The sequence below is a fragment of the Coregonus clupeaformis genome, chromosome 25 (assembly GCF_020615455.1).
Source record: "Coregonus clupeaformis isolate EN_2021a chromosome 25, ASM2061545v1, whole genome shotgun sequence".
In the NCBI taxonomy this organism is placed as follows: domain Eukaryota; kingdom Metazoa; phylum Chordata; class Actinopteri; order Salmoniformes; family Salmonidae; genus Coregonus; species Coregonus clupeaformis.
In genome coordinates this window covers 9503571-9525209 of record NC_059216.1, presented here as the reverse complement: position 1 = coordinate 9525209, position 21639 = coordinate 9503571, and the positions used below count along the sequence as shown (strand labels likewise).

The 21639-nt window shown below is 45.6% G+C and overlaps 1 protein-coding gene across 1 annotated transcript; it reads left to right on the top strand.

Moving 5' to 3' along the window:
* The first annotated feature begins 8449 nt into the window (after positions 1 to 8449).
* LOC121539254 (thrombospondin-1) lies at positions 8450 to 17933 on the top strand. The gene is made up of 22 exons (XM_041847606.2): positions 8450 to 8624; positions 8773 to 8853; positions 9012 to 9571; positions 9840 to 9915; positions 10136 to 10228; positions 10340 to 10449; positions 10771 to 10896; positions 11515 to 11611; positions 11906 to 12079; positions 12185 to 12361; positions 12455 to 12628; positions 12731 to 13011; positions 13133 to 13351; positions 13454 to 13561; positions 13732 to 13891; positions 14005 to 14123; positions 14615 to 14849; positions 15021 to 15248; positions 15368 to 15639; positions 15751 to 15848; positions 15963 to 16102; positions 16224 to 17933. The coding sequence occupies exons 2-22, from the start codon at positions 8790 to 8792 to the stop codon at positions 16229 to 16231; spliced, it is 3519 nt and encodes a 1172-aa protein (XP_041703540.1). The 5' UTR covers positions 8450 to 8624; positions 8773 to 8789; the 3' UTR covers positions 16232 to 17933.
* Positions 17934 to 21639: the final 3706 nt, after the last annotated feature.

Below are 21639 nucleotides of genomic sequence, written 5' to 3'. Positions count from 1 at the left end.
AATGGACATTTATTTATTCATCACTGCCACAGCTGTTATTTCTATTTCTATTGTTGTTTTTAATTACCATTTTCATTATTTTGTTTCACTTAGTCCTGCATTTTTACTGAACCCTGCAATCTCACACCTGCAACCCTGTACATATGACTACTAAACACTCTGAATCTCTAAATAGTACTTAATTTAGATCAAGCTGTGCCAGGCAGTTCTAAGGCCATGGTAAAAGCCATACTTCCCTTGTTAGCCTTTAGAGATGAAGCATGGATTACCATCAGTGATTTACCACGGTCAGCAGTTCAAATTCATTTCAGGACTTTGGCATGTTCCAGAGAACAAACAGCAGAACAAAAGAAACCTTTGGCCAAGTCTGGCAACAAAATTCCATCATGTTCACTGGCTTGGTTCTCATGTTCACTGGCTTGGTTCTCATGTTTAGATGGTTTTGTTCTCACACTTCCATGGAAGAATCTGGCTGTTTGATGGAAAAGTGTCTAGAGACTGTTTAAGGGGTATTATAAAGGAAATACTGTATGTTTTGCCTATAACCTTCATATCATCTCCCCAACTAGAGCACTGCCACGTGTTCCACTGCAATTCTTTATTGTGCTCAAGGAACTGGCCAGCAATGGTTCAACTTTTATCGTCTGACATTTGTAAAGTGCCGTTCAAGGCTGCTTGATCCTCCAGAACATGATCCGCTTGTGCTTTCACAAATATAAGCACTGGCACGAGTCTCAAAGTTTATTATAGTTCAAGGGGCAGGCAAAAGGTAAGTCAAGGCAGGCAAAGGGTCGTAATCCAAATCAGAGTCAGGCAGGTAAAGGACGGCGGGCAGGATCAGGATCAGGAGACAAAGGGCTGTGAGACATCCTAGACACATGAAAAGTGGGATGTATACGGAGTGTGCGGGGAAACAGAAGACGAACAGCAGAGGGGCTAAGGATCTTAGAGATGGGGAAAGGTCCGATAAACGGGGGGAAAGTTTGCGGGTTCCACCTGGATGGGCAGATCCCGAGTGGACAGCCATACCCTCTGCCCAAGACTGTAGCGGGGACCAGGGGTCCTTTGGCGGTCCGCCTGTCGTCGATACCTGGAGGTGGTCTTGAAAAGAGCGGCCCGGGCTCTCTTCCAGGTAAGGCGACAGCGACGGACGAACATCTGGACAGAAGGTATGCTGACCTCTTCCTCTTGCTCCGGGAAGAGCGGGGCTGACATCCCAGGGAACACTCAAAAGGCGAGAGACCCGTAGCAGAACAGGGAAGTGTGTGGCGGGCATATTCCAACCACACGAGTTACTGGCTCCAGGTTGTGGGATTGGTGGAGACGAGGTAGCGAAGAGTTGTCTCCAGGTCCTGATTGGCTAGGCTCCGACTGGTCGTTAGACTGGGGATGAAAACCAGAGGACAGGCTGGCCGACGACCCAATGAGGGTGCAGAACGCCTTCCAGAACCGGGACGAGAACTGAGGACCGCGATCGGAGACCCTGTCGACCAGCAGTCCATGGATCCGGAAGACGTGCTGCACCATGAGTTGGGCCGTCTCCTTAGCTGATGGCAACTTAGGAAGGGGAATAAAATTGGCGGCTTTGGAAAACCTGTCCACCACCGTAAGGATGGTGGTGTTGCCATCAGACGGGGGGAGGCCCGTGACAAAACCCAAGGATATATGGGACCAGGGACGGTGAGGGACAGGGAGTGGTTGAAGGAGGCCATCCGGATCTTGCCGCAGAGTCTTGTTCTACGCACACACAGTACAGGCAGCAACCAACGCAGAGACGTCAGGAACCATGGTGGGCCACCAAAAACGTTGTCGGACAAAAGCCAAGGTCCGTCGGGAGCCAGGATGACAGGTGAGTATCGAGGAATGTGCCCATTCCAGAACAGGAGCACGGACAGAGTCCAGGACAAACATCCGGTTAGCCGGACCAGACTCTTGATTCCCCAGATGATAGCAGACACTAGACAGGAAGTAGGGAGGATGGTCTAGGGGTCCGATGGTGTGGTAGCGGAGCTGTACAGACGTGAGAGTGTGTCAGGCTTCACATTCTTGGACCCCGGGCAGTAGGAGATAGTGAAATGGAAACTAGTGAATAACAGGGCCCATCTTGCCTGCCTGGAGTTGAGGAGCATGGCGGTGCAGAGATATTTCAGGTTCTTATGGTCCATCCACACCAAGAATGGCTGTTCCGCCCCTTCTAACCAGTGCGTCCACTCCTCCAATGCCATCTTGACAGCGAGTAATTCTCGATTTCCCACGTCATAGTTCCTCTCAGTGGGGTTAAGGCGATGGGAAAGGAAGGCGCAGGGATGCAGCTTCTGGTCCTGGGCAGAACGCTGGGACAGAACAGCTCCCACTCCGATGTCCGAGGTGTTGACCTCCACCACGAACTGACAGGACGGGTCCGGATGGATTAAAGATGGGGGCTGTAGTGAATCGCTGCTTGAGGTCTGAGAACGCCCGGTCAGCTGCTGTAGACCATATGAACGGAACCTTGGGAGAGATGAGTGCAGAGAGGGGGGAAGCAAGGGTGCTGTAACCCCGGACGAAACTAAGGTAGAAATTGGCAAACCCCAGGAAACGTTGCAGCTGCACTCTGGATGTGGGTTGAGGCCAATCCACCACCGCTCTCACCTTGTCAGGGTCCATCTGAATATTCCCTGCAGCGATGACGTATCCTAGGAAGGAGATGGTGGAGCGATGGAACTCACATTTCTCCGCCTTCACAAAAAACTGGTTCTCCCGGAGACGCTGGAGGACCTGTCGGACATGGAGGATGTGCTCTTGAGCTGATCGGGAATAGATGAGGATGTCGTCAAGGTAAACAAACACAAATTGGTTCAATATGTCTCGGAGCACATCATTGACCAGGGCCTGGAACACTGCGGGAGCGTTGGTCAGTCCAAACGGCATCACCAGGTACTCGTAGTGCCCTCTAGCCATGTTAAAGTCAGTCTTCCACTCATCTCCTTCCCGTATCCGAACCAGATGTTAGGCGTTCCGAAGGGCCAACTTGGAGAAGATGATCGCCCCCTGGAGAGGCTTGAAAGCTGAGGAGATGAGTGGTAGCAGGTAACGTTTTTTAACCGTAATGTCATTGAAACCCCGGTAGTCGATACACAGATGCAGGGCCTTGTCCTTCTTCTCCACAAAGAAGAACCCTGCGTCGGCGGGGGAGGAAGATGGACGCATAATCCCTGCAGCGAGAGAGTCCTCAATATACCCTTCCATCGCTTTGGTCTCCAGACCCGACAGGAATAAAGTCACCCCCGAGGCAGTGAGGTGCCCGGGAGAAGGTCGATAGCACAGCCGTAGTGCCGATGCGGTGGAAGAGATGTGGCTCGGCAGGGTATAAAACCTCCCGTAAATCCTGGTACTCTGTGGGAACGGCGTAGAGATCCAAAGTTTTCCCCAAGCCAGCAGGGAGACATCCCGACTTCAGACAATGACCGTGGCAAAATGGGCTCCAACCCATGATGGACCCCGTAGCCCAGTCGATAAGGGGATTGTGCCTCTGGAGCCATGAAAACCCCAAAACCATGGGTACAGGAGGAGAATCCAGGAGCAGAAACTGCATGGATTCACTGTGGTTACCTGATACTTGCAGGTGGATAGGAACCGTACTGTGGTTGACTCTGCCAATAGAGCACCCATCCAGCACTTTGAGTTGAGTGGAGATGCCCAGCTCCGACAGCAGGGTAGTGTCCATAAAGCTCTCGTCGGCCCCAGAGTCAATGAGCACCCGGATGGATTTAGACTGGTCTCCCCATAACAGGGTAGCAAAGAGGGGGTTACGAGAAGTAAAGGATTGGAAACTCCCCGTATGACTCACCAGTGTATTCAAACCTACTGATGAGCTTGTTCCTTTTAATGGGCAGGTAGATAAGAAATGTCCCGTAGCTGCACATTACAGACAGCTCTTGGTGTTTAGTCTGCGTAAGCGCTCAGCAGGAGACAATCTAGCCCTGCCCAGTTGCATGGGCTCCGGAGGAGGCGAGTCGGCAGCCCTAGGTGATTCCCAAGAGAACTCGGAAATGTAGACTTCGGGGATTTCCAGGATTCCTTGGAGGCGAGGTGGGAATCGAGGAACAGATTCCCTCTCCCACGTTCCAGCAGCCGCCCATCGATCCGGATGGTCAAGGCTATGAGGGAGTCGAGGTCCATGGGCAGCTCCCGGGCTGCGAGCTCATCTTTAATCACCTCTGATAATCCGTGAAGGAACATGTCGAACAATGCTTCCGGGTTCCAGGCACTCTCAGCCACCAACGTGCGAAAATCCACTGCGTAGTCTGCCACACTACGGGAGTCTTGATGTAGCTGGAGCATTTTACGAGCAGCCTCTCTCCCGGACAACAGAGAATCTAACATCTTATGTATCTCCGCCACAAACTCCTCCAGACTGAGGCAAACGGCGGACTGTTGCTCCCACACCGCCGTAGCCCAGGCGAGTGCCCTCCCGGACATCAGCGTTATGAGGTAGCACTGGGAGAGAAAGGCCTGGGATGTTCCAGAATCTTCAGCGTAGTGCTCCGTAGGAGGTAAGCGAGGTTCTCGGGTCACCGGGGTATGCTGGGAAGAAGTGCTACTGGTGGTGGAGTTGCTGAGAGTCTGGGGAATTACTGGTGTGGCTTGCTGCCTAGTAGGGAATCCGCAGAATTGCTCCAGCAATGTATCGAACTCATGGTCATGGCGTTCCGCCAGGGTATGGAGTCCCTCCATAAGGAATTGCAGTAACTCCTCGTGTCTTCCAATGGTGGCTCCTTGCTGGGAGACAGTGTTGTGGAGCTGGTCTGAGTCTGCTGGGTCAGTCAGGGCCAGTTTGTACTATCTCGGCTCAGGCTAAGACCCAGATGCAGACACAGGAGACAGATAGTACGAGTCTCAGAGTTTATTATAGTTCAAGGGGAAGGCAAAAGGTAAGTCAAGGCAGGCAAAGGGTCGTAATCCAAATCAGAGTCAGGGAGGTACAGGATGGCAGGCAATCGGTAGGTCAAGACAGGCAAAGGGTCGTAATCCAAATCAGAGTCAGGGAGGTACAGGATGGCAGGCAATCGGTAGGTCAAGACAGGCAAAGGGTCGTAATCCAAATCAGAGTCAGGGAGGTACAGGATGGCAGGCAATCGGTAGGTCAAGACAGGCAAAGGGTCGTAATCCAAATCAGAGTCAGGCAGGTACAGGATGGCGGGCAGGATCAGGACAGGCAGAAAGGTCAGAACTGGGAATAATAAGAAAAACAAACTAGAGCACAGGAAACACAGGAACACGCTGGTAGGACTTGACAGGACACGACGAACTGGAAACAGACAAACAGAAAACACAGGTATAAATACACAGGGGATAATGAGGGGAGATGGGAGACACCTGGTGGGGGGTGGGGACAAGCACAAAGACAGGTGAAACAGATCAGGGTGTGACAGAAGCATTCAGTCCTGAGCCAAAACACAGTTGCAAATACACCCACTCCTTCACGGCTCACTCCTTTCCGTAAGGACTTCTCATGGTTGCTGCAGTACAAAGCATGGCTGCAGGGCATGGAGTGGAAAATCGTCCAGGCTGGTGGTGGTGAGTGCTAATGTGCACTAACTGACTCATCATGAGTGGTTGTAGATTCCAGGCCTTAGGGCACATGGATGAGGTTCCTCATCTGAAAGTATGCTTACGCTATCCTGCTGGATCACGCACAGTCCAATAAAACACATACACTGCCATTGATCTGTCACAGGGATGGGTGCCCTGGAGCTGCAGGAAATTCTCATCACTCATCTGTATGGTGTCAGCATATGGATGGTTAAGAGTGAAACACAAATCCATGTGATCCACTAACATGTACTGTCTTGTTCAGAATCTCTGATACATCTGCTAGACATCGATTTTCAAACTGATGTATCATAATGACAGATAATAGTGAACCATTCCCCCCACAACTCATCAAAATGATTTTGCTCACACAATTGCATTTCTGAGAGTCAAATAAAGTTAAAACCATACAGCAATTGTCTTCCGAACCATGTCAGTCAGAAAACGTTATGTACCTGTATCTACTGTGGCCACAGCAGACCCCAGTCATGGCATCTTACTGAATCAATCGTACTCTATTGACCTCCACTTCAGAGATGCACTTGTTGATTTTGGATTCTGCATTTCCTTCAGGCAATTCACGAAGCAGTCTTGTCCAGCTCCTCTGACCCAGATGTTTCAAGGTAATAATTAATCAGCCTGCAGTCTGGTCAGTACCTAGAGACACTGTCATCATTGCTAAGCCAGCAAAGTTTTCAACACAACAAGATATTTGTAGACAGAGCATAGATCTTTAATGTTTAAGTACTCAACATATGTCTATTGCTATATCTAGCTACAGAGTTACTGGTAAGACATTACGGTCCAGGATGGGAAGGTATTCACAGCAATAGACAGGATTAATGAGTGATGTCATTGGTCATTGTTTCCTTTATTTAGATACTTAGGAATAAGACAGATGGTTGTAGGGTGAGACACTGAGTAGAAATTCTTAAGACTAAACACACAAACTCTCTACCTTCTACCCTGAAAATCATACGTCTCTACTACGTGGTGTGTGTGTGTGTGTGTGTGTGTGTGTGCGTGTGTGTGTGTGTGTGTGTGTGTGTGTGTATGTGTGTGTGTGTGTGTGTGTGTGTGCATGAGAGAGAGTAAACACTGCTATCTATGGTCTGTTTCCGCTGCAGTCTGAACTTGGCTTGCTGGGTGGTTAGATGGGTATTCATCAGGAACTGACATGTCCCCCCCCCAGACACACAAACGCTAACCCCGCCTCCCATGCTGAGGTCACAACCATACCCCATCTGACACGCCTGGTCACACCTGAATGTGTTCTCTGCATGCTCCCAACTTGTCTCTGAAATATGACACTCTATTCCAATCCATCCACTACACCCTCAAGGACATTTTCCATCAGAGCATATATTTATTTGACCCTTGAGCACTATTGCATTATCATTTCCTGATTCCCCAAACTGCTGGAACACTGATGTGAATAGCCTAAATATCGTAAATATTCCCAGTCATACCTCTTTCACATTCCAATGGTGTGTATATGCTGCTGGCGGTGGTTCAGGTGTCCAGATGTTGCCTGCACACAATCAGCCTCAGGGGTCCATCTATCTCATGTATTTATAGGACCCCCTCTATTTTAGGGTGTAAGTCATGATGCGTAGGCGGTGAGGTGAGTCTTCTGCTGTTTGTCCAGAGTATTTCCATCACTGTCACTGTCTCTTCCTCATCGCTGCTCCTCATCCACATCTGGAGGGAAAGTACTTTTCCAAGAATTAGCTAACATTGATTTGGGTTAAAATGCTTAATCTGAAAAAGTGAAATGTGGAACAAGTCTCAATCAGGAAGGGGTGGAACAAGTCTCAATCAGGAAGGGGTGGAACAAGTTTCAATCAGGAAGGGGTGGAACAAGTCTCAATCAGGAAGGGGGAAGCTGTCATTACATAGTAGGGGGCTACCGAAAGGGGCTTTAGAGAGTTTAGGAATGACTCATAGGCTACGCATGGCTCTACCTTTCACCTGATTGGTGATGTCATGTTTAGCAAAGAACCCAAGGGAGTGAAGAAATGATCAGATACATATGAAGATTTTTATTTCACTTTTGTTATAATTTCTAATACAAAATGTATACATGATTAATAAACATGAACGGTTTCAGTATCAGCTGAAGTGTAATAACGGAATAACATCCTAAATAACCAAATAAATTCCTAAATATAGCCTACGTTTCCTGAAGTTATACTTATAATTTCTTCACTCTTCTCTAGCCTATTCATGAACAGCAGTCTTCATTTGATAGTGGAAAGTCTGACCAACTCAAAGATGTAAACTCACACAACGGCTCCCAGTGGATGAACTGTGAATGGCAAGAGGAATAGATCAGCATTAGGCCTATGCATCCTCTCAAAAAGCTGAAATATTCACATTAATTTATATATACATTTGTCATTAGCCTACATCATATTAAAGTAAGCTTTTTCCATGTATATATGACTACCTCAATAACATATTCGCTAACAACTTCATCCTCATGTTTTTATGTTAAGGTGATCTACATGGTTTATTCTGTAAATCATGACTATTTTGTGTCCATTTTATATGAAATGATATTAAAAAGTGACAATGAAAATAAAGAGGGAAGCATATTTGCAAATAACGTACTTTTTACAGGAAACGACTGGTTGGCCCATGTCCTCTATAAAATATTTATCCGGTGATGGAAATTCGGCTCTGGAATGCTTTTTTTTCCCTATGAGTAGCCTACGTCTCGGATTTTACTCTCAGCGTCATGAGGTAAGAAGATAAGTTCATCCCTTTTTCCTTCTGCGATCTGATTGGAGGAGATGTTCTCTCAGGAATGTCATGAAACTATTGAAATAGCACTTATGTCCACAGTGTTAGTAGAATAGTCTGAGCATCAGAATAAAGACAGAACGAACTTGAAAGAAAGTTTTCAGCGAACACAATATTTCTAAGATTATTCAACAAAGGGAATAAACTCGGAGAATTTAAGAAGAAATAACGGGAGTCGAAACTGTGAAAATCAAGGACTTTCCTCAACTTATCCATCTGTGATTTATTTATTTTATTTTATTCAGGTTGGTAAATTCTAATAATGATGTTTTCTTCAAATAACATGTAGCCTATTATAATATATTTATTACGTTTTTATAATGGGACTGTAATTTTGAGACGTGCAAATGACAATACCTATTTAACTGTTTTTCTACCTTCTGGTTGAAACAGATTTCTGAGGTTTCAAGATGAAACTGACAGGAGTATTTCTCCTTTTGGTGCTTTGGAATTGTGAGGGCAGCAGGTTGGCAGGTGAGTTTTTCGGAAACTTGGGGAAACATTATTAAATATTTGACAATCAGCTTTTTAAAATCATCAATGGAATTCTTCTGTTAAAAGTTCCTGCAATGTTTTTTATCTGTGAACTTGAAGTTGCCAAGAGAGACTCACTACAGTTTCTCCCTTCACAGAGAGTGGAGATGATAACAGTGTATACGACCTATTCGAGCTTGTGAAAGTGAAAAAGAGGCACCAAGGAGTTACCTTGGTAAAAGGCGCAGATCCATACAGCCCAGCCTATAAGGTCCTGAACGCAGACCTGATCCCCCCGGTTCCCGAGATCTCCTTCAGGGACCTCATTGATTCAGTACAAGCTGAGAGGGGATTCCTTCTGCTTGTCAACTTCAAGCAGTTCAAGAAAACCAGGGGCAGTCTTTTGACTGTGGAGAAGAATGACGGATCAGGACCGATATTCGAAATAATTTCTAATGGCAAGGCGCAAACTCTGGATGTGGTATACTCTACCGGGAACAAGCAACAGGTAGTGTCCATAGAAGATGCAGATCTAGCGACCGGACATTGGAAGAATATCACGCTGTTCATTCAGGAGGATCGTGCCCAGCTGTTCGTGGGGTGTGAAGAGATCAATATATCAGAAATGGAAGTGCCCATCCAAAAGGTCCTGACGCATGAGGTTGCTGACATCGCCCGTCTGAGAATCGGAAAAGGAGCTGTGAAAGACAGATTTATGGTAAATATGACTTGATTCATGTGTTCATAAATACATAGCAAATAATGTTGTAATTATGTTTACAAATAAATGTTACACTGCTGAAGTTTATAGCCTAGTCTGAGTAGCCCCAACCTCGTGGGTCGCGCACAGCGCAGCGTTTGGCGTCCACAGAGATGTAATAATATTTTACATAAAAATGAAAATAGTATGATCCCTAAGGAAATGTATTGGAAAGATGCAAACGTGTGAATATGGAATAGCTCTAAATGGATGTGTATGTGTGCAGGGAGTGCTTCAGAACGTGCGCTTCGTTTTTGGAACCACTTTGGAGGCAATCATGCGCAATAAGGGATGCCAAAGCTGTAAGTGTGAATTACAAAATTATAAATGTTATTTTTGCATTTAAATGTTTGAATTACTGTATAAGTTGATGTTATTCATTGCTTGTTAGTTGTAAAAATCTAAATGCATTTCATTACCAAATAAAATGACTAGTACTGTAATTCTATATGGCCATTAAAGTCTCTTCAGGTGGATGTTATTATGCTGTTCATGGAAATTACTGTGTCTGTCCTCCTCCAGCTGCAACGTTGACTGATGTCATGACCCTGGACAACCCAGTCAATGGGACTAGCCCAGCAATAAGGACTGATTACACCGGCCACAAAACCAAAGGTGAGACCAGACTTCACTCTGCAGAGACAAGATCAGTTGCTCCTACTGGTCTGTAACAACTGTTAATGTAAAGGAGGGAGGTGACTAACTGATTGCTTTTCTCCTCTTTAGATATTCAGCAGGTCTGCGGTTATTCCTGTGAGGATATTGCCAGCATGTTCAATGAGCTCAAGGGACTCGGTGTGGTTGTTAAGCAGCTGTCAAACGAGCTTAACAGAGTGGTAAGCACAGAAAGCAGCTGGGTCTGTGCACTGTCATCCTCCCTCCCTCTCTAATCTATCTGTTCCCAGTTAAAACCTTTCCACTGCACAGCCACTTGCCCCTGGAATGGCACACCCTGCCAGATCATAATGACTGCCATATGAATACACAAATATGTTTGGCTGTCATTGAATTTGTATTTTCTTTAATTAAATCAAGCTATGTGTTAATCACAATGTTGGTTGGTATTTTATTTCTACTGGAACCTTGGCTATGTAAAAGTTCCCATCCTATTGTCTAAACACATGTCCCTCTCTCTCCCTCCCCTCCTCTGTTTGCAGAATAAGGAGAGCAATCTGCTCATGAACCAGATGAACATTCATAGTAGGGTCTGTCTTCACAACGGTATCGTTCACAAGGACACAGACGAGTGGACCGTGGACGGCTGCACAGAGTGTACATGCCAGGTAGGTGTCATCACACTTGGTGGAATACAGTTATTCAGTAACCCAGCCAGTAGTAAACTGTATGAAAACCAGGCAGTAGCTCCTAAACCCCGTAATGAGGTGTTAATAGGCTCTTGTGTTTAGGCTCTTGTGACCAGGCAGTGTCTGTCTGCTAGCCATCACCTCACCTCTAATGAGATGTTCGAGAGAATAGCAGTAGGGGGGTTCTGCCCTGTCAAACCCCTCTCTCTCTCACTTTCTCTCTCACTAAGGGTGTTATTGTAGTTATCTATTTGGCTAGGTATCAAGAATGTGTCTTTAATTAGGACATCTGTAGAGACCCTCTGTTCTGCCTTTCCCACTGTCACCGTCCTTCCCTCCAGACGCCCAGCACATTGCTTGTCCCGACTCCAGAGCAGGTGCACAGAACTAGGATGGTAGCACAGCGGGGATCCCCCTACCGCAGACAAAGATCATCCCAATGTCCCCAAACATAGAAATTAGTCCTGGCAAAGCAGCAGCCACCTTTGTGCAATGCAAAGTTAATGATCCAGATTATTTTCCCGGCCGTCCTTGCTGTAGCCGGACAGCCTGCTCTGGAGACAAACTATTTACTAATCCCAGCAATCCTCTCTACAGAACTCTGCAACTGTGTGTCGCAAAATCTCTTGCCCCCTGATGCCCTGTGCCAATGCCACCGTGCCCGATGGAGAGTGCTGCCCACGTTGTGGAACCCGTAAGTACTCTTCTACTGTTGAAACCAAGCCTGTAGCAATATTGTAGTACTTTTTTGTAAGGTGGATTTGAAGTTTTCTGACAACCTGCCTATCAGGTGTATTTTAATTTGCCAAAAGTCTTCCATTTAACATTTGTCAGTCCTTCACATTCCCTGAGTACACCTTAGATTGCCAGGTCTCAAATCTCCTGGGCTAAATTGATTTAAATAGAACCTGTTCTTTGAAAATCCTTTGCCCCCTCCTGGCTGAGCACTGCAATGTTAATAGCTCTCCCATTGTCTCTCCCCCCCTAGCGAGTGACTATGCTGAGGATGGCTGGTCCCCCTGGTCTGAATGGACTCATTGTTCTGTGTCATGTGGACGGGGCATCCAGCAGCGAGGTCGCTCATGCGACCGCATCAACAGCAACTGCGAGGGCACCTCTGTGCAGACCCGCGACTGCTACCCTCAGGAATGTGACAAGCGCTGTGAGTAAACCTACCATTTCTACTCAACAGTCTCTCTCAGTACCATCCATCTCATGTGTACTGTAATAGCACATGAACTAATAATTATGTGTCTGTCCTTTACAGTCAAACAGGATGGTGGCTGGAGCCACTGGTCTCCCTGGTCCTCCTGCTCTGTGACCTGTGGTGAAGGAGTCATCACCCGCATCCGCCTTTGTAACTCCCCAACTCCCCAGATGGGAGGCAGAGACTGCCAAGGACAGGGCAGAGAGACCGAGGTCTGTCAGAAATCCCCTTGTCCAAGTAAGTAGAAGAGCAGCATCTAAACACTTGTACCTATCTATCCATCTGTCTGGAGATACAGGTGTAACTCATCTCTCTCTCTCTGTACTTTAGTTGACGGAGTCTGGGGACCCTGGTCTTTATGGGACACCTGCTCTGTCACCTGTGGAGGTGGACTCCAGACTCGCCAGCGTCTTTGTAACAACCCCACCCCCATATACGGAGGGAAGGAATGTCAGGGTGACGCCAAAACATCCCAACTGTGTGGCAAAGAGGACTGCCCTATTGGTACGAATTTTATTAATAAATTATGGCATTTGTTATTTTTACCTAAAGTGTACAAATCCATTATTGTTCAGTATTTTAAAATCAATATGCTTCTGTCTACAGATGGCTGTCTGTCCAACCCCTGCTTTGCTGGCACTAAGTGTACCAGCTTTCACGATGGTTCCTGGAAGTGTGACGCATGCCCAGTGGGCTACACCGGAGATGGCATCAACTGCAAGGACATCGACGAGTGCAAGGAGGTACCTGACGCGTGCTTCACACTCAACGGAGTCCACCGCTGTGAGAACACTGAGCCTGGTTACAACTGCCTTGCCTGCCCCCCTCGCTACTCAGGACAACAGCCCTTCGGGAGAGGAGTGGAGCAGGCCACAGCCAAGAAACAGGTAAGACAAACTCTGACTACTGCAACAAAATACACAAATGTGAGGATTTCTGTTTATTCTGATACTAGGAGGTCAGAAGCACATCTTAACCCTACAGTACGTATCTCTCCCTTCCCCCTAGGTGTGCACACCCCGTAACCCATGCCAAGACGGCAGCCATGATTGCAACAAGAATGCCAACTGTATCTACCTGGGTCAGTTCAGCGACACCATGTTCCGTTGTGAGTGCAAACCTGGTTACGCTGGCAATGGCCACATCTGTGGAGATGACACTGACCTGGATGGATGGCCCAACAAAGACCTACTGTGTGTGGAGAACGCCACCTACCACTGCAAGAAGGTAGGAGGGATCCCACCCCCAGCACTGCACAAAGTCTATTCCTAGCATCTCCACTGTGTTATTGTGGTTATGGCTCTCTAACCAACCCTTTTGTTGTTGTAGGACAACTGTCCAAACCTTCCCAACTCTGGACAGGAGGACCACGACAAAGATGGGCTTGGTGACGCTTGTGATCACGATGATGACAACGATGGGATCCCTGATGATAGGGTGAGAGATCAAAACATCCTCTCTCCCAGGACTTGGTTATCCACAAAGAAACCAAACACAGCAATCAGTAGGCCTTTCTCCTCTGGGCTAGAGAAAGTGTAGGAGTCAGGGAGAAAGCCAGTAGCATATGAACAATGTAGTAATGGTGTTCATTTTTTGTAAATTATTAGGACAACTGCCCAATGGTCTACAACCCCGCTCAGTATGATGTGGACAGAGATGACGTTGGTGATCGATGTGATAACTGTGTGCATGAGAGCAACCCTGACCAAGTCGACACAGACAACAACGGAGAGGGGGATGCCTGTGCTATTGACATTGACGGTGATGGTAAGAGATCATCACTCCTCCAACATCAGACAATGAAATCTCTCAGTGCTGTCAGTCATTATCAGGCCTTAAAAGGTGTCATAGACTGATATATGTGTGTATTCACTTCGCAGGCATTCTAAATGAGAGGGACAACTGCCCTTACGTCTACAATGTGGACCAGAGAGACACTGACGGGGATGGAGTGGGAGACCATTGCGACAACTGCCCTCTTGAGCACAACCCAGACCAGGTAACTGCAGCTTTCATCTTCTACTACATAAGAACCCAATCTTATCAAATGTCTTGGAGGGTAGTAGAACTATAATTTAAAAAAACGCCTCTTAGGACAGTAGCCATAGATTGCACCTGTGCTCAGCTTTAATGAAAGACAGGAATGTGAAAATGTGAAAGCTGGGAGAAGAATGAGTGCAATTCTCCCCCTCTCCTTATTCAATCCCCCCTTCTGAATAGAAATGAACGTGTGTGTGTAGTCTTGGCAAGGTGCAAGGAAACAGGATTCTTGTTTGAAGGGAAATTGCTAGCATACCTGAAGACAAGGGGGTACATTTAAGGATGAGGGATAGAATAGCACCTCTCATATTGAGGGAGATGCCTGTTAAGTTGAGAGTGGTGAAATACATTCATTATGTCTGAGTGCATTGATGTAGAGCCACATTTATCTTATACAAGTGTGAAAGAATGTGTTTTTGTGAAGACTAAATTAATTGTGTTGTCCTCCAGATTGACTCTGACTCAGACCGTGTGGGAGACAAGTGCGACAACAACCAGGACATTGATGAGGACGGTCATCAAAACAACTTGGACAACTGTCCCTATATCCCCAACGCCAACCAGGCCGACCACGACAAAGACGGCAAGGGTGACGCCTGTGACCACGATGATGACAATGATGGTATCCCTGACGACAAGGACAACTGTAGGCTGGCCTTTAACCCTGACCAGCTGGACTCTGATGGTGAGTCACTCTCTCCAGTAGCTCTATCAAACATTGGCGCCATTCAACTGACCTATAGAACGATTCATCTAGAAAGACAAAGTACTCTCTACAGAAATGCAGAGTCACAGAGATTACTATAGCGTCAGCTTGTTGTCTCAATGCAGTGTTTTCTCTGTCTCCTCCTCTCAGGTGATGGTCGTGGAGATATTTGCAAAGATGACTTTGACCAAGACAACATACTTGATATCTACGATGTGTGCCCTGAGAACTTTGCCATCAGCGAGACGGACTTCCGCAGGTTCCAGATGGTACCACTGGACCCCAAGGGCACCTCCCAGATCGACCCCAACTGGGTGGTCCGCCACCAGGGCAAAGAGCTAGTGCAGACTGTCAATTGTGACCCTGGCATCGCTGTTGGTATGTACTGTAACATATATATAACACCTTAGGAACTAAGGAGAACAACTACAAAACTACCATTCGTAGATCATGGGTCCATTGAGAAAAGTCCTAACCAACTTCTTTGTTGTCTATAGGGTTCGATGAGTTCAACGCAGTGGACTTCAGTGGAACGTTCTTTATCAACACAGACAGGGACGATGACTATGCTGGATTTGTATTTGGCTACCAGTCCAGCTCTAGGTTCTACGTGGTGATGTGGAAGCAGATCACACAGACCTACTGGTCCCACACTCCGACCAGAGCTCAGGGTTACTCCGGAGTGTCCATCAAAGTGGTCAACTCCACCACAGGACCTGGGGAGCATCTGAGGAATGCCCTCTGGCACACCGGTGACACTGCTGGACAGGTACGGTCAGCTTCAGTCCACATTATGAGCCTAAAGCACATAAGAGCATTGAGAGAGAAAACCACTGGGTAGGAAACATTTCTCATGTCTTTTTGTTATTCCTCCTCTTAGTTGCGTACTCTGTGGCACGACCCCAAGAACATCGGCTGGAAAGACTACACCGCGTACAGATGGCACCTGATCCACAGGCCCAAGTCTGGACTCATCAGGTGAGCTCATATTAGCTTTAGCTCTGAACTCTTTAGCTCTTCTGCCTTTTCTGAAGCCACACAAACTCCTGCTTTCATGTGCTAATGATTTCATGTCATCTTCCTTCCTTTCAGAGTTGTGATGTATGAAGGCAAGAGAATCATGGCTGATTCCGGAAATATCTACGACAAGACTTATGCTGGTGGAAGACTTGGCATGTATGTCTTCTCTCAGGAGATGACATACTTCTCAGACCTCAAGTACGAATGCAGAGGTAAGATGCTTTCAGGAATGTTTTGGCAAACAACATTTTTTATTTGCTCACGCCTTTTGAGTCCAGATTTGTACAGGATTTTAACTGATTTTTTGATTTTTTTCTTCTCTTTTTCCTCCAGATTCTTAATCGAACCAAAGAGAGGCTCTTAGAATAATGTATTTACCTGCTCAAATATAAATGTAACGTATGACCTGGGACCATATCAATATTACTCTTTACTTTGCGACAAGCACATTGGTGGAATGGAGCGTGTGTGGCATTGAGGCCAGTCTGGACATAGGCCAACTGCCTGTCCTATGATGACTAGACCCCTGCACTAACAGCAGGTTGAGCATAGCTTTGCTCAGTGAAGAAATCAGATTTCTCTGCACTTCTGAATTAGTTGGTATCCCTCTCTGGATGGAGATCCAAAGGAAAGAGTATTTTCTTTATTTCCGAGCATTACTTCAGATCTGCTGTGGACTCAAAAGGACTTGATTTGTTTCCAAATGATGAAAGCAGTAGGAGATTTACTCCAGATGGACCAGAGATGCCCCTTGAAGGAACTATTGAGGGACCGTGGACAGTATGGATTGGCTGTTACTATCAAAGAAAGTGAATGTTTATTTGTGTGTATGTTACCCATGAAGAGCTTTGTGATAAAGACACCTAAGCCAATTGTAGTCAAGGCATTAGCCATTTCAAATTCGGTAGCTAAGTGGCTTCTAGTAGACCCATGCAGTTCAGCTCAGTATGAAGTATGTCTTCAGGGTTTGACCAGGCTTGCCAAGTGGATTCTCAGGAAAAAACACTAGATGATATATGGAAGGAGCACAGAAGCAGGACTAGCACCCAAAGCCAATATAGACTACTAGCGAACAACAACACAACTGCTATTTCGCCAGGATTCCAGGATGTATATTTTTTTTCATCTTAGCTCAGACATTAGTGGAGAGGGACAAAAACCATATGGGCCAGTCTAACCTGCCTTGAGAGGACTGTTGTTACCAAGGTTGTACATAATTTATTATTTATTTTGTTTGCTACCAGTTGAGAGTATTGACACATGATCCTAGAGTTAGGATATCTCTCATCTTTATTCATCTCTCTGTCTTATTGTCATAGAAACCCATTCTAAATAACTGGAATCTTGAAACAGGGATAAATCCCTCTAAAAAGTCCTCTCATAGCAGGGTGTAGTAGTATCTCTCACGCCAACCCTCCAAAATAGACAAATTAGGTGTCATTTAAATCCCATTGTTCTTCTGCACAGTCTGACTTGTGTGCTTGAGAATGTGTGTACATTTCTGATGGGAAAAACAAAGGAAAACCTTCATGTACAAATATTACCTCATTTTCTTTTTTATTGAAACCAACAAAACATGAGAGTACCTTTTTAGCAACAGAGTATACATTGGTTGGCTTCTTGTTTTTGTGTCACTGTAGTACAAACGAGACGTTTTTGTAGCAGAAAATTCCCCTAATGTTTTAATTTATCAAAAAAAACTTTTTCTGAAATATGTTGTGCTTTATGTATGTCCTGTGCATTTGAAATAGATACATGATTGTTATGTTTCTCTGTTCTATGTTAAGAGGTTATTTAATGTGTAGATATATGCTATTTAAATAATTTATCAAGAAACGTGACCCGTGTTTCTGATTGTATAAACTTGTTTGCACACTGACATGAGGATGTCTTTGGATATTGTTTTGTTTTGTATTTTTTACTTTATTATTAGTGACGCTTGTCTATAAACATTTTTACCATAGTTTTACCTCCCAAATGCTGTTTATACTACCAGTTATTTTGTCACGTCAACCGAACAATAAATACATCAGGAAAAAGATATTCTGATTGTTTGAACGTCCTTTGCTTGCTTATGGATGTATTCTCTGCTTTGATATGTACATGTACAGGACTATGAAGGTCCTTTTCTGTCATCTCTGATGGAATCTATCACTTGAGTCTGGGGAGTCCTCTTAGAAAGGGAGTATTCTTGAGAAGTCAACAGCATGGACATTTAGGATGAACTAAAGCCCACATTCAATAGGACTTTCACACTACAATCTCCCCTTGAAAACACGATCCCACACCTAAGGAAACAAGGAATTTAGCAACAAAGCCTTCAAAATTATTTGTTTATGTAAAAAACTCAAGTTGTCTGCCACCTTCAGAATACTATTACAAAAATTTAGAGCTATTGCACAATATAACCCACATAGCAATGTGTCTTGGAATTGCCCAGTGAATAAAACCTCAAATAGCTTACAGAGTCACACTTATCTGAGGCATTCCACATACTTACAGCCTTTGCTCTTTGGCTTTTGTAGAGGTGCTAAGAGACACTGAGCTTGTACACTGAGTGTACAAAACATTAGGAACACCTTCCCTTTTGCCCACAGAACAGCCTCAATTCGTCGGGGCATGGACTGTGTTGAAAGCGTTCCATAGGGATGTTGGCCCATGTTGACTTCCCACAGTTGTGTCAAGTTGGCAGGATGTCCTTTGGGTGGTGGACCAGTCTTGATACACACGGGAAACTGTTGAGCATGAAAAACCCAGCAGCGTTGCAGTTCTTGACACAAACTGGTGTGCCTGGCACCTACAACCATACCCCGTTCAAAGGCACTTACATATTTTGTCTTGCCCATTCACCCTTTGAATGGCACACATACACAATCCATGTCTCAATTGTCTCAAGGCATAAAAATATTTTTTTTTAAACCTGTCTCCTCCCCTTCATCTACCCTGATTGAAGTGGATTTAACAGGTGACATCAATAAGGGATCATAGCTTTCACCTGTTCCTAATGTTTTGTCCACTCAGCGTATATTGTGTACAAATATAATTAAAGAGCGTTGATTCAGTCATTTTACAGGGCACATTTCTGACAGTCAAAGGCAACACTGCAAATGCATCCCAAATCCAAGTCCAGACAGCCCCTGCTTGCTACTACTCTCTTTATCTCAGAGTTTACCTCATTGTTATGGAATGAAAGTTAGCAGAACATACCTAGAGGACGTCATTGGCTCCTCAAATCACTCTGATTAAACCATACTATTCTGTCAATACCTGCAATAATGATTTAAAAGATTGTGACATCTGTTTCCCTTCAGATACATAGACTGACTAAGTGAATTGATGTTAAACTGCTGTAGTGAAATAAAAATCATTAGATGGGGACTTACATTTGTCCTATTTCACACATGTGCATCCCACTCCCCCTGAGACACCCTCGGAGAGTGGGGTCACGGCCAGGGATCAGCCATTATTGGCCGCGACCCTGGAGCAATTAGGGTTAAGTGCCTTGCTCAAGGTCACATAGACAGATACGAACCAGCATCCTTTTGGTTACTGGCCCAACGCTCTAAAACCGCTTCCTGCCGTCCAAATCATCGGGCAGTTGCGTTCCTGGGGGTACTGCAGGCTTCACTGATAGCTGAGCGCAGATTTGGGTTGACTTTTGATGTTCACCTGGTGAATGTGTTTTCTGTTGACGGGAATGTGAGATAATTCCTGTAGCTTAGAATTAAGTCTGGGGTCAAGGTGTCTAAGGCAGTGAACAGGGGAGAGGAAAAAGAGGCCCTTTGTTCAAGGGTCAGACAGTTGCAGGATACTCCTGTCGCTGTGCGAACATGAACATACAGTGCCTTCGGAAAATATTCAGACCCCTTGATTTTTTCCATATTTTGTTATGTAAAAGCCTTATTCTAAAATGGATTAAATAAATAAAAATCCTCAGCAATCTTACACACAATATCCAATAATGACAAAGCGAAAACAGGTTTTTATAAATTTGTGTAAATAAAATACTGAAATACCTTATTTACATAAGTATTCAGACCTTTTGCTATGAGACTCGAAATTGAGCTCAGGTGCATCCTGTTTCCATTGATTGTCCTTGAGATGTTTCTACAACTTGATTGGAGTCCACCTGTGGTAAATTCAAAGATTGGACATGATTTGGAAAGGCAGACACCTGTCTATATAATGTCCCACAGTTGACAGTGCATGTCAGAGCAAAAATCAAGTCATGAGGTCAAAGGAATTGTTCGTAGAGCTCCGAGACAGGATTGTGTCGAGGCACAGATCTGGGGAAGGGTACCAAAACATTTCTGCAGCATTGAAGGTCTCCAAGAACACAATGGCCTCCATCATTCTTAAATGGAAGAAGTTTGGAACCACCAAGACTCTTCCTAGAGCTGGCTGCCTGTCCAAACTGAGTAATCGGGGGAGAAGGGCCTTGGTCAGGGAGGTGACCATGAACCCGATGGTCACTCTGACAGAGCTCTAGAGTTCCTCTGTGGAGACGGGAGAACCTTCCAGAAGGACAACCATCTCCGCAGCACTCCACCAATCAGGCCTTTATGGTAGAGTGGCCAGACGACAGCCACTCCTCAGTAAAAGGCACATGAGAGCCTGCTTGGAGTTTGCCAAAAGGCACGTAAAGACTCTCAGACCATGAGAAACATTCTCTGGTCTGATGAAACCAAGATTGAACTCTTTGGCCTGAATCCCAAGCGTCACGTCTGGAGGAAACCTGGCACCATTCCTACGGGGAAGCATGGTGGTGGCAGCATCATGCTGTGGGGATGTTTTTCAGCGGCAGGGACTGAGAGACTAGTCAGTATCGAGGGAAAGATTAACGGAGCAAAGTACAGAGAGATCCTTCATGAAAACCTGCTCCAGAGCACTCAGGACCTCAGACTGGGACTGGACCTCAGACAGGACAATGACCCTAAGCACACAGCCAAGACAACGCAGGAGTGGCTTCGGGACAAGTCTTTGAATGTCCTTGAGTGGCCCAGCCAGAGCCCAGACTTGAACCCGATCTAACATCTCTGGAGAGTCTTGAAAATAGCTGTGCAACAACGCTCCCCATCCAACTTGACAGAGCTTGAGAGGATCTGCAGAGAAGAATGGGAGAAACTCCCCAAATACAGGTGTGCCAAGCTTGTAGCGTCATACCCAAGAAGACTTGATACTGTAATCGCTGCCAAAGGTGCTTCAACAAAGTACTGAGTAAAGGGTCTGAATACTTATGTAAATGTGATATTTCAGTTTTATTATTTTTTTTATTAGCAAACATTTCTAAAAATCTGTTTTTGGTTTGACATTATGGGATATTGTGTGTAGATTGATGACGGGAAAACAACAATTCAATCAATCTTAGAATAAGGCTGTAACGTAACAAAATGTGGAAATGTGGATTTGAATACTTTCCGAAAGCACTGTATACCTGTAAGAAACACATCAACAGCTAATTCAGCCCAAAAACTTACTTTCAAAGCCGACAGCCAGGTATTTTCCAAGGAGAATACCAGATAAATCTGTAATTAGAGTAGAACTGGGGAGACACGCAGTTTGGTGGATGGGACAAAGGCCTTCTGCCCTTGAGTTACTCAACTGAGCTCTGCTTAGGACTCACCTATAGAGGCAGGAATGTATGGAATGGCCTCCCTATAAGGAGTGGGATTTGTAATGGGTTCCCATTGTCCCCGTCAGCAGCAGCAATGTCTGTCTGTTCACTCATTAGTACAGAAGGTATCCAACA